General features: G+C 34.7%; 1 protein-coding gene across 4 annotated transcripts in view; it reads left to right on the forward strand.

Annotated features, from left to right (window-relative positions):
• The window catches only part of TMEM67 (transmembrane protein 67), a 41,271-nt gene extending 29,584 nt beyond the window's left edge, over positions 1-11,687 (forward strand). For 2 of the 4 annotated variants that reach the window (XM_048286737.1, XM_048286734.1), the window contains exons 18-29: positions 32-40; positions 279-365; positions 1,114-1,213; positions 1,314-1,453; positions 2,959-3,099; positions 3,568-3,648; positions 4,820-4,936; positions 6,140-6,256; positions 6,339-6,443; positions 6,794-6,896; positions 7,908-8,050; positions 8,497-11,687. In XM_048286737.1, coding sequence (XP_048142694.1) covers positions 32-40; positions 279-365; positions 1,114-1,213; positions 1,314-1,453; positions 2,959-3,099; positions 3,568-3,648; positions 4,820-4,936; positions 6,140-6,256; positions 6,339-6,443; positions 6,794-6,896; positions 7,908-8,050; positions 8,497-8,577 — 1,224 coding nt within the window. In that variant the 3' untranslated portion in view covers positions 8,578-11,687. The remainder of the gene's footprint in view (positions 1-31; positions 41-278; positions 366-1,113; positions 1,214-1,313; positions 1,454-2,958; positions 3,100-3,567; positions 3,649-4,819; positions 4,937-6,139; positions 6,257-6,338; positions 6,444-6,793; positions 6,897-7,907; positions 8,051-8,496) is intronic. The other 2 variants (XM_048286736.1, XM_048286735.1) reach the window with 2 other exon arrangements.
• The last annotated feature ends 679 nt before the right edge of the window (positions 11,688-12,366 follow it).

Here is a 12,366-nt window from a genome sequence, read left to right on the forward strand (position 1 = left end):
TTCTTCTGTTCTTTCTTTTTTTTCTTGTCAGACTATTGAGGCAAGTTCTATATAATATTCTGTTTTGTGTGCTTAAATTTTGTGTTCACCTGTTTCTTTTCCTTAGGATTCATTGTACTTTCAGTCTGCTTAATAGTCACTTAAAATAATTTACACATTCAAAATGATTGCACATTAAATATTGATCTTTTTTTGGAAAAGCTTATTCACACTTAAGCATTTATTACAGTTGTCACATATGCCAGGTGAACTGTTTCAATGTAACTTCTCGATTATAGGCTCAGCAGTTTGTATCTGTCCTTTTACCTCTTCCATCTCAAGAAGAAGATTTTGTTACATACATAGCGTGTGCGTTTAGTTTAAAGGTAAATAATTTTTTCCTCGCCATAAAATATATGTCAACATGCTTCTGTATATTTTCAGTAGGCTTGTTTTTAAGAATCTTGTATAGTTATTAGTTGTTAGTGTGTAGATGTTATGTCCTAATAGTTATATTCTTCTAAGAATTAAGTCATTTTTCCATAGAAGTTTATTTTGTGGAGTCCTTATAGGAAAATAAGTATCTCAAGATGGTTACAAAAGAAAGACTGAAAAATCATTCTTTCAAGGATAAAGGTATAAAGAAACCCAAATAAAATAGCATCGTGTCAAGAAAGCAAGTACTTTTGTTTAAAGCAGAATGGAAGTGCTGTGAGTTCCTGATTAGAAAGAAGATAGATTTAAATAATTATGTTCAAATATGTAGAATTCTGAGATCACTGTTCTGCCTTCATGGCACATACAAATATTGTATAAATTATGGGTATTGTATTGAATTGGAATTCGTAGTGCAGGTTAGTATGTTACGGGGAAATATTTAGTCAGTTTTTTTAATTTGTTACTTTGCTGTATTTTCTTCGTAATTTTGGACATCATCACATGACTTACCATTATTCCAAGCTTTTAAACAAACATAAAAATTATCAAAAGCTGGTAATAAAGTTGCAGTCTCATGTATAGTCAAGATATTGCTTGTTATGTTTAATGAATAATCTATGCAATGACTATTCCTTCATCACTGTGTATATGCTATTTCTGTCCTTACTTCTTGTGTTTCTCCATTTTCTCTCTTAGGCTCTACAATTTTTACACTTGCTGGTTTCACAACTTACTATTGATATTTTCTTTATTGACTGGGAAAGACCTAAGGGCAAAGTTCTTAAAGCAGTTGAAGGTAACTCAAACTACACTTGTTTGTATAAGCAGCTTTGGTGAAATTCAGATATTACTCTCAGATATTTAATTTTAGAGTTTACTGTATGTACTCTTTTTAGGTGAAGGTGTTATTAAAAGTGCAGCTGCGCCTGTGAGCATATGGAGGACATACTTTATAGCAAATGAATGGAATGAAATTCAGACAATGAGGAAAATAAATCCTCTCTTTCAAGTGCTTGCAGTTCTTTTTTTTCTGGAGGTAATATTACTATTATTACTATTATTATTTATAATTCATAACCAGAGTGTAACATAAGGGTCTGGTTTTTAATTCTTGCATTCTGTGTGGTAATAGGGAATCACCTTTAAATTCACTTGAAATCATGTAAAATCAAAATAATTATTTTACAAGTCATTGCAATATTTCATTAAGGAAGACTTAAAAAAAAAATCCAACCTTTAAATACCTTAGAGACCTTTGATAGTTTTGTTTGGGGTTTCTTTTAAGGTAATGAGTTACCTTAAAGGGCTTAAGAGACTGATAAATCTGTGTACACACTCAATTCTTTATTTGCCTACTAGCCCATTCCTGCCAGAGTCTATTGCTTTATTTCTGATTTCATATTTGTCTGAACTGCTAATTTGCTGCAGAATTTGCTAATTCCTTCCTGCTAATTTGCTGCAGTGCCCTTTTCTAATGCAGGAAATAAAATGTGCCAGTTCTGTTCCTGATGGCAGTATGCCTTCAGTTACAGCTTCAGGATATGTGAGAAACTGTGCTTTAGCTTTTAAAAAATGTTTTGGTTTGTTTCTTTTAGTAATTTTTTGTATCTTGGGAAGTATTCTTAGTGTTTAGCATATAGTTGTTTTTGTGAGGTTCGTATACATATTTTAATACTCTTATTCAATTTTATAGTCAATTTTTAAATTTGTCCTTTAAATTAAATAATGAAAGTCCTGAAACTTTCCTCATTCACTACGTGAGCATTTTTGCTGTTGGTAAATACCAGCCAGGACCAACTTAGTGCCATGTTACATAAGAGGAATGGGAGAAAAGAGAGCACCTGTTCTTACTGCATTCTGCAGCTACCTGAAGGGAGGGTGTAGTGAGGTGGGTGTCTCTTCTCCCAAGTATTAAGCACTAGGACATGAGGAAATGGTCAACCCACCACCAGTATATTTTGGTGCAACTTCTGTTCTGAAAGATTTTCACTCATTTTTCTCCTCTTAAGTGTTTCAACACATAGTGTTCCTCTCATCTTTTTTAGTTCGGAACTTTTTCTAGATTTTTTGTTTAAAATAGATTCAACCATACAGATGGTGGAGGAAGATATTTTTCTATTAAATAAAAGCAAAAAAAAAATAAGTCTTTTAAGAGTTGCAAAATACGTTACTAAAGTGCTTTAACACTGGAATATATAGGACTAAAGAGCTGAAATTTTGCAGAAATTATATCCCTATGCAATACAGCAGTAGAATCTTCTGGAGTTTTTCAGTAAAAACCAATATTGTCTTTCTGTGAGATTTAGCTGCATGTTTTTTAATTTATGTATCAACTCATATATGTACAGGTTATGTTTTAATTATGTTTCTCAGTAACAACACTGGATCACACAATTGAGCTCTGTCATAGTGAGCATGCTACTACTCCCAGGTCCATTTTTCATTATTTTTTCTTAGTTCCTGTTGTGATGGAAACAACAGGATCCTAATTAATACTATTCATTGTCTCCTGTTGTTATATTGACCTTCTTGTCTCTTCAGGTGGTGGGATTTTCTAACCTGGCTTTAATGGATGCTTCTTCCAGTCTTACAAGAAGCAGTGAGAGCTATGTAGCTCCTTGGAGCCGCATTTTAAGATTTGGTGTGTCTGCTGCACTCTGGGTAGCCATTGCCCTCTTACAAGTATGTGAAACACATGACATCCTGAATTATCATTTTCAGGCTGGTTCTTGGAAGCTAGAATAAGTCACTAGGCTGTCCAAACTGCTTATCATAGCACTGGGTATGTTCTTAACTGTTACGTTTAGTTGTTTTAGCGTAGTACACCTTTGGGACTCAAAATTAATCTTCTGAGATATGAGACATCTCAGTTTGGAATCAGAATTTTGATCCTCTCAAAGACGTGAATTTATGCAAATGCTTTGTTTTATTTTAAATTACTCTGAAGCATCTGACAAGTTCAAAATGAAAAGCGGGTTCTTGCTACAACTTTCCTTCTTAAAGGAAGTATTATGTCAATCCTGTTTCATTAAGTCCAGTGCAACAGTGGCCACTACAGAAGTCTATTATTTGTGGGTGTTAAGTGGTGAAATTAATTGCTTAATAATGTCAAATCTGATGAGCTAATAAAATTTGGTTGATTTATTTCAGGTTACATTTTTTGCTGTGTTTTATGAAAGATTTGTTGAGGATAAGATAAGCCAATTTGTTGATTTGTGTTGCGTGAGCAATGTAAGTATTTCTTAGTCTCATTTGTAGAGTGGCATTTTAAATAGAATAGTACATAAGATAGTTTTAAGAATAATAAATAATATTTATTCATTTAATTTAGATTACTAGCTGACAGCCAAAGCTGATGTTTCTTACAGCTCATTTTATTGGTGAACTCTGTAAGATTTCAGTTAAACTTTAATTGGAAAAAGATTCCAGAAGCATAGGTGTTGATATGTTCTTTTATACCTCTGATTTTTAGGGGTTGTTTTTCTTTTTTTTATTTAAATTGGTTGCATGTGCTGATACAGAATTCAAAAGTAACACGTTATAACAGAAATTAGGTGTGGAAGCATTTGCTGCCATTCTGTATATTGGTTTGTGTTTTAATCCTTCTGACTTGCAGGTTGTCTTGGTTTTATTTAATACACTTGTGTTCACTTTCTGCTCCTATCTTGTGTTTGTCCCTCAACTGCTGAACTTCCTTTTGTCCCTCTTAACAGTTACCACCTTTTGCATGCATTTTCATTTACTCATATCTGAACTACTTCCCTTTCTCTTCTTTACATATGGGTCTTGAAGCTTTGTACTGCAGAAATTCCCTTTTAACCAAAGAAGAGTGCAGTCAGAGCAGACTGGATTACCTCATTTGTCCAGAACTTCTTAAAAATACCGATTCGCCCCTTTTATCAATCTTTCCAGCCTTAGTTATTCCTCTTCTGTGAAACACCCATGTAGCACCTGGGTTGTAGAGAGTTACTTTTGGAGTTCATGTGATGTAAGATTGTATCATACTGAATGATAAGCATAGTATCATACTGAATGAAGCTCTGTTAAGTACAGTCTTTTAGGAGTTCAGCTGGAATCATGCCTGTGTATTATGTAGCACAGAAATAACCTTTGAATCAAAATAAAATCTAAGCGCTTTAACTTCTTGGCTCAATGGAATTAAGCAGGGTCCTTGCTGTGATAAACTAAACTTGAAGCTGGTATGTGTTTCCAGTTACATATAGATAAAACTCATTAGTAAAAGAGTTGGTAAATATTTTTCTCCCATGTTTTTTTGGTACCTGCCTACTGTGTATTTGTAGCAGGGCTGGCTGGTTTGACTGATCTTCACTGTGAATTCAGAAGATCAAAAGTAAAATGATAATTGTTGATTAAAGTGTTCTTTTCTTCCCCCATCTCTTAGATTTCAGTGTTTCTCTTGTCACACAACTGCTTTGGTCATTATATCCATGGTCGCTCAGTGCATGGACATGCAGATACCAATATGGAAGAAATGAATATGAACCTGAAGAGAGAAGCAGTAAGTAAAAGTATTCAAGTTTATACCTGCTCAATTATTTATTTTATATAAAGACCCTGCACCTTTGCATTATGGATCTGCAGTTGTGCACTGCATTGAACCATGTTACCTAAAGATAGCAGCTGTTAGTATGTAAATATATGACTCAGTAGTTCTTTTAACTAGCTCTTTATCTTTCTTTTTCTTCACTATTTCTTCTTGTTACTTCTTCAGATTTCAAGGATATAAAATTCCTGTTTCTGTAGAAAGATGTTTTCACGTATTTAAGAACCTTCTTTTCAATATTTAAGCTTTTCATAAGGTCACAGCCACATTCAAAATGGTGCATACCAAAAAGCTTTTGTAAAGAGACAGATCTGAAAAACTAATGCAGAAACACGTAACCTTCCAATTAATTCTTTTAGTCCATCTCTTCTACTACGGTGATACAACCCATTCTTTATATAAGTTAATTTGCATAAGTATTTTTTCTAGTTTGTCATATGTTGTATCTTTGCTTCAAGATCAGGCAAATATAAAAGGTCTAATACAAGATCAGAAACCGCACTAAATTTCATGACATCTTGTATCTTTTTAGGGACAACTATGAAAGTACCTTAAATAAGGATATTGCTATTTCAATGTTAAGTGGACAGAAAAAAACCATAACCATGTGAAAATTAAATCTCAAACACTGAAATATAGAGGAATTTTATCAATAATGTTTTTGACTTGTGTGTTCCTACAATTTTTTTCCTAATTTCTTATTTTCATATAATTTTGGGAAAAGCAGGGGGTTTTCCCTATGAAGATGTCAATTTTTTTATTTTCTTGGGGTTTCTCAGATTTCTAAAATGTGACCTGAAAAACATATGGAGAAAGTCAGGAATCCAAAACAAAGAAACAAAAAAAGCGAGACAAGTCTAGAATAAATTATAGACCTAAAAGAAAGGTCTTGAGAATGAATATCAGAATATGTATTATTAGAAGGTAATGAACCGAACACAGGTGAAAAGAGAACTATGACTTTGTGACAGCAGGGGTCAGGATTTCATGTCCTATGGAAATCTTGCTGCAATAGAACAAGAGTGCAGTGGATTCAAATATTTAGAGATATTAAATATTATGTATACATGAAAGAGAGGAAATGAAAAGCTTTTTGACTATTTTTGGGTCTATGAATGGCATTAATAATGTTAATTTACAATTGCTTTAATTGTATAGGAAAATCTGTGTAGTCAGAGAGGTTTGTTACCAAACACAGATGGCCAGACATTTCAGATTTCCATTTCAAGAAAAATGCGACTGCACTATGACTGGATTCATGAAACCTTAACAAGAGTAAGTGAGATATTGGTATTCTTTAAATGTTATTTAAAATACGATTTTTTTCTGCTGAAGTCTTGGTCTTGTTCTATTTCAGAAACGTGGTCCTGCCAGGCTTTTGGACTCGTTTGCAAATACTTTCGAACAAAGTACAAGGGCCTACAATGCCATGAACAAATTTCTCAGTTCTTTTATTGATCACGTATGTATGTTGACATTACTGTATTAAGGAAAATATACTTATTCTAAGTAGCTACTAAAAATTGTAAATCCAAAGGAACTGTAATTCCTCTTCAAGCATATGTGCTTTAAGATTTGTTGTTCTATGGCAACCAGAACAGTGCTTCATTCAAAAAAAAAAGAAACAATTGGAATGCTGTCCAGCAGTGCAGACTGCACTTAAAAATGACAAATCCTTTTTGTTATGTACTTATTTTCATCTTGGAATAGACCAGTGGGTTTTGTTTCATTCATAAAGATATAAGTAGCTGTACTTCACTTCGTAGCAATTTTGAAATCATAAAACAAGTGTTGTTTTGCCTTTTCTTACAGGTTCACAAAGAAATGGATTATATTGTTAAAGATAAGTTGCTGCTTGAACGAATCCTTGGCATGGAGTTCATGGAACCAATAGACAAAAGTATTTTTTATAATGGTAAAAAGACGTGTGGTGTTTGTATTATTTTAAGTATCACAGTTTCTGTGTAGATTCCTTTCCCAGGATTTACAATCTAAAATGGACTTTACAGCAGGAGGGATCATTCAGTGACTGCTTGTGAGGGAGGTATTTAAGAGAAGTTCTTTAGGTTACAGAAATCCTATTTATAATTTGTCGTTTGACTGTGATGTTTTTTATTTAAGGCAGCTGAAAGGATATACAGATGTGCATGTGTTTATGAAGTTCATAATCATAAGCACTGATAGAAATACATTGTTTGATAGTCTGGACTGCCATAGTTCCCAGAAGTTTAGATACAAATCAGGATTTCATGGCACTGAAATACACAATTTGTAATGAAAATACACTGTTTCAAATCAAACCTGTATTGGACATTTTTTGAAAAAGTAGGAAGAGGGAAAAGAGTAGGTTTCCTTTAATTGTTTACATTTTCTTTTCTCTTTTAAAAGTGGTGCTTTTTGATAAAATAAAGAAGTAGATAAATGGTCTAGAGTACTTTGCCTATGAAAAACGTACTTTCACCTTAAAAGACCCATTTTTTGGGGCACTGTTAACCATTAAACAAAAATAATGCTCTGAACCTCCTCCATAGTAAGGCATTAAGTATATGTTTTTATGATCTTGTTGAGTTGGGGCCAGAGCTAATAGTTACTAAAAATTTCAGTGACGAGGAAGTTACATCTGCTTCTCGGTTTAAAACAACTTTTTAAAATAACCTAATTGAGATTTCAGGAGTAAATAGAGTTGAGTGTGACACATGGGTTTTACCTGTTGTGTTCATCAGTATGATGCCATTTTATAAGTGAAAAGTTTGTGTTATTTTTCAATAGAATGACAGAACTATCTCTATGTTGCCATGGAATGCCATAAATTGCTATATCTCTGATTTTCCTTTTTCTTATCAGCTCTCTCAGCATAGACTGATGAAACTCCACAAACTTGCAACTTAAAAATAATAATTTGTAAAAGAATATTCTCTTTCCACAGATGAAGGACACTCTTTCAGTGATGTTCTCTATTATGGCAATGAAACAACACTGCTCATCTTTGATATCCTGTTTTTCTCCGTTGTGGATTTAGCTTCCCAAAGTTTTGTTTTAGCAGCTATTCTAACATACTTGCAACAAGAGGTAAATTTCAATTTAAGAACACAGTAATATTTTTTAAATGGGAGTCAGTATGGCAGTTTAAATAGTTAACTAGATAATAGAGTTAGCAGTATGCAGTGACAGAAGATTATACTGAGAACTTATAAAATAGTTTTTTTATTTATTTTGTCAAATAGACTTGTGAGAAATTAATTTTGTTCACATGGTGATCCTGAATGAAGAGGTTACAAATAATTTGTAGTAGAAAACACAAATACCTGTTAAAATTAATCACACGTAATTCTATCGTAATTTAGGGTGGAAAGGTAGTGGAAACTTTTTAAAAATGCTAAAGGAAGTTAAGCACCTAATACATTCATATTATTCACAATTTAAAGACAATCTGAAGTTACTATTTTATCTTAGATACTGAAACATACTGATGTAAGTATTTCTTCATTAATACATGTTTACTAAAATGCTCTTAGATATTTAGGTTTATTCGTAATACACTTGGGCAGAAGAATTTGGCATCCAAAACCTTGGTGGATCAAAGATTTCTCATTTAATTAAGAAGATGAAGAACTGTTAAGGATTTAATCATGGAAAATACGAACATGATCGAAGCGTCTCTGACCTGCGGATTAATTGTAGTGCACTTTTCAACAATAACATGTTGTGTGCTATTAAGCTTTATTTTTCTGTATTTATAGGGGTTTTTTTTTTTAATTTCTGAGCACTAAGCCATAGGCCTTTAAAAAGAAAGGTACATGTGAACAAGACAGAAGTAAACTTACTACTGTTTTTATTAAAAAAAGATAAAAATTCTTTTATGGCTTTTGATAAGATATGGACCACTGACTTTGAGGCAACAATTTGAGCATCTGATTGACAGCAGAGGTTGCCAACTCTGAAGTTCTGTGAAAATACCTTCAATCTTTTTTCTTTAAGTAATTTTGAGGTGTGATGTTTACCAAATATATGTCGAGTTTTACACAGCATGGCTTTTGTTCTGAATTAAGGTAGTATTTTAGGAGGACTTTTTAAAGATCACTTATTTGCAGCGACTCCCACTTGAAAATTTACTTTTCTTTCTTGTGTCATACAGTATTGTATGATTCTGTCTCTTCTCTTGGAGTTTATCATTGTTTTTCTTGGGTGTGGCCTACACATGATGTCCCATGTGTTTGAGGTACAGTGGTGTTACAGTGATGTAGAAAAAGAGGCTATGATGGAGCAGAGGAGATGGTCATCAGCATTTCGGATTTTTTCCTGATCTTCTGTCATGTGATGCAAGATGCTCAGGGAAACAGCAGTAATTATTCTGTTCACTTTTTCCACATGAGTGAAATGGAAACAATTTTTTAAAATCTTTTTAGAATTGTTTTCACAGGTGCTCATGTACCTTTGGTCTCTTAATTTTCTGACTTTATTATCTTTAGATATAACAGAGACCATAATCATTTTACCATCATCATATTTTTGTAATTTAGGCAAGTTAATAATTACTCAAGTGCCACCTACTAAGTGTTAAGGGAGGTTATGAATGGCCTTCAAACCACCTTAAACTGAGATGTCTACCTCCCATATTTATCACTGAAAAGTCTCCCGACCTTTTTATACTTAATGTTTTTTCAGTAAATGGTTAAACGTGAATAGTGTTTGCTGGGTTTATAGCTGTTACTTGTCTTTAGATGATTCAACAAGAGACTTACACGAGCAAAAATACCAGAAAAATATAAGTCAACATCATCTCATGTTTATTCTGAAACAGAGACTGAGGACATGGTTGGTTTAACTTAGCAGATTTCCAGTTCAGACGTGCTTATCTGAGTTGAAGCAGCATTGCATTTCAGATGGTTTTTGGCTTCCTAAAGAGGAACATGTTCTCATGTTGGTACCATGTCATATCGTATGAAACTTAGAGTAACATGGACGTAAATCTCACAGTCGCTACTGCTGCACTGCATTTGCTTTTGGTGTTGCAAAGCCTGTGTCGCTTCCTAGTCCTATACAGTTGCTATTGACTGATAGAATGTGCCTGCCAGTAAGGCTGTGACCAGAGAGATAACTGAAAAGTTGATTTCCAGTGGGACATCCATTTATTAATGTGCAGTTTAGCATGGGCATTTCCATGTCATGCTTTTGTCTGCTTAAGGACACAATTCTTAATTAGTTGGTGCATACTATGCCTCAGAAAAGGTGTGAATACAAAGCTTCTAATGGAGTGGATTGTCCAAGATAAATAAAAATAAGGTTGTTGCATTTATGGTGAATGTAGTAATTGAAGTGTCCATTAGGTTCTGGATCTGTTTAAACAGCCAAAAATCGTATTTCCACTGGGAACCATGACTGTATGACCTCATTAGTTGTGAGGTTTCTTGTCAGTGATCTACTGAGAGCCAAAACTGTAAATTAAGCTAAGGAGCCATCTGAAAAAGAGTCTGCAGTAGGACATTCACAAAGCAAAGTTAGCCTCACCTGGTGTCCAGGTATTTCTTTGGTGGATATCTTTGCACAGCTTCACTGAACTTAAGTCCTTACAGGTTCTACTGCAAAGTCAGTGAACGAGAGAAAGTAAAATCTTTGTCATGTGACCGTATTTACTCAAGCTAACAGATGTGACTGAAGGGGTGTAGGGCATTGCTGTGGTGCATTAATGAGCGAGGGTGACCCTGATGAAGTGTCCTAACACTGGTCCAGTAGAACTGTGCGTCACTGTCAGTGGTCACAGGCACAGGCTTGTTCTCTGTGAATTCTGATGATGTATTCATGATTATGCAGTTTTTCCAGGGAACAGAACCACACTTCAACCATACGTTCTCCAGAGTGGTCAGATTTATGACCAACTGCAGTCAGAATAACTAAACTAACTAGACTTGGGTGAATCAGAGAATGTCTGAAAGCAGAATGAAGATGTAGTTGTGGCATCTGTAGATGTGTGGTTTTAATTCATTCGGTTTTTATCAGTTCTGTACCAGCAGAAATGGAGACATTTCACCATGTGGGCTCTCACTCTGGGCTCTCTTCTCATTGCTTGTGCTAACCAGGTACACTTGTCCATACAAAACTCCTGCTTTGAGTTTGCTTTAGATATGCCTTTAATTATCTGCTGCACAGAAAGGCACGTGAAAGCTTTAATGACCTTGAATTTTGCAAGAACTACTGCTAAAAGCAACTCTTCTTACAGAAAAATGATAAATTAATCTAAAAACATCCTGTCAAAACAGTTCAGTCACTTGGCCCTCTCTTTCTCCTCAGTGTACACACTACTCTGTTTTATTTTTCCAGATCATTTGTTAATATGTTAATATAGCTAACATAGGCACTCTGCATGATTTAGGAAATAATTACAGGAGTCAAAAGCTCCAGGAATTCATAGAAGCTTTTCTTCATTCTTGCTGTCCAGTGAACACCTGGAACAGGTTGACTGAGCTTTGTTCCCCTATTCCGTGATATTTTTTCAGGAAATACCAAGCTCGGTATTTGTTCAATAAATATCTCTTGTGATTGTATTTCCAGCTTAATGGTTTTGGGTTTTTTTAATTAATATGCATCTACAATGTGTTGTTCATGTGATGAGTGTCTTTCAGGTTTCTAAATGTTCTGTTTGCCCACATGGTATTTCAGTCTCTCCTGTCTGTTTCTCTGAGCAATAAAAAAAAAGTCAAATATTGGAGTTGGGTTTTTTTCCACTTGTTAATTGAGTTGACCCAAACCTACAACGTGTTTCTCCTTCCATGCACGAGAGTCTGGCCAGAGGCTGCTGCTGGCTCTACAGTCCAGAGAAGCTCTGTCAGAACAAGATTGAGAAATGGGTTTTGCAGTCAGTGCAATAACAAAGGATATGATTTTGGATAGCCAAAACTAATGGAATGAGATGGATGTTTTTTGCCAAGTTAGAGACCAAAGGTACAGTAACTTCAAAAATATGTTAAAATTTACAAGTTTCATTTACTAGTGAGGACTTGCCATTTTACTGCAACATTCACTTGAATGGTAGGGGCAGATGTGTGACTGAGGCAAACCCTACCAGAGGTGAGAAGGGGAGCTGGCAGGGTGCTCAGCTTCCACTCTCCCATCAGCTGCTGCAGCGTGGGCAGCACAGTGATGCCAGCCAAGCTGAGCTCCAGGGGTTTTGGTTTGTTTTCAGGCTCAGCAGGAGCGTTTGAGCAGTGGGTGAAGGGGACAATGGCATTGTGACACACTCCTAAGAAAATCACAAGTAAACAGATGGTGGAAGGAGGTAACTACCAAACCTCTCAAAACTGGTCTCCCTCAACACTACCTGCTTTCCCCTAACTTTTCTTCTCTATCCAGTACCATGCCCGTTTCTCCTGTACCTTTTCACTAATTAA

The sequence above is a fragment of the Corvus hawaiiensis genome, chromosome 26 (assembly GCF_020740725.1).
Source record: "Corvus hawaiiensis isolate bCorHaw1 chromosome 26, bCorHaw1.pri.cur, whole genome shotgun sequence".
NCBI classification, from domain to species: domain Eukaryota; kingdom Metazoa; phylum Chordata; class Aves; order Passeriformes; family Corvidae; genus Corvus; species Corvus hawaiiensis.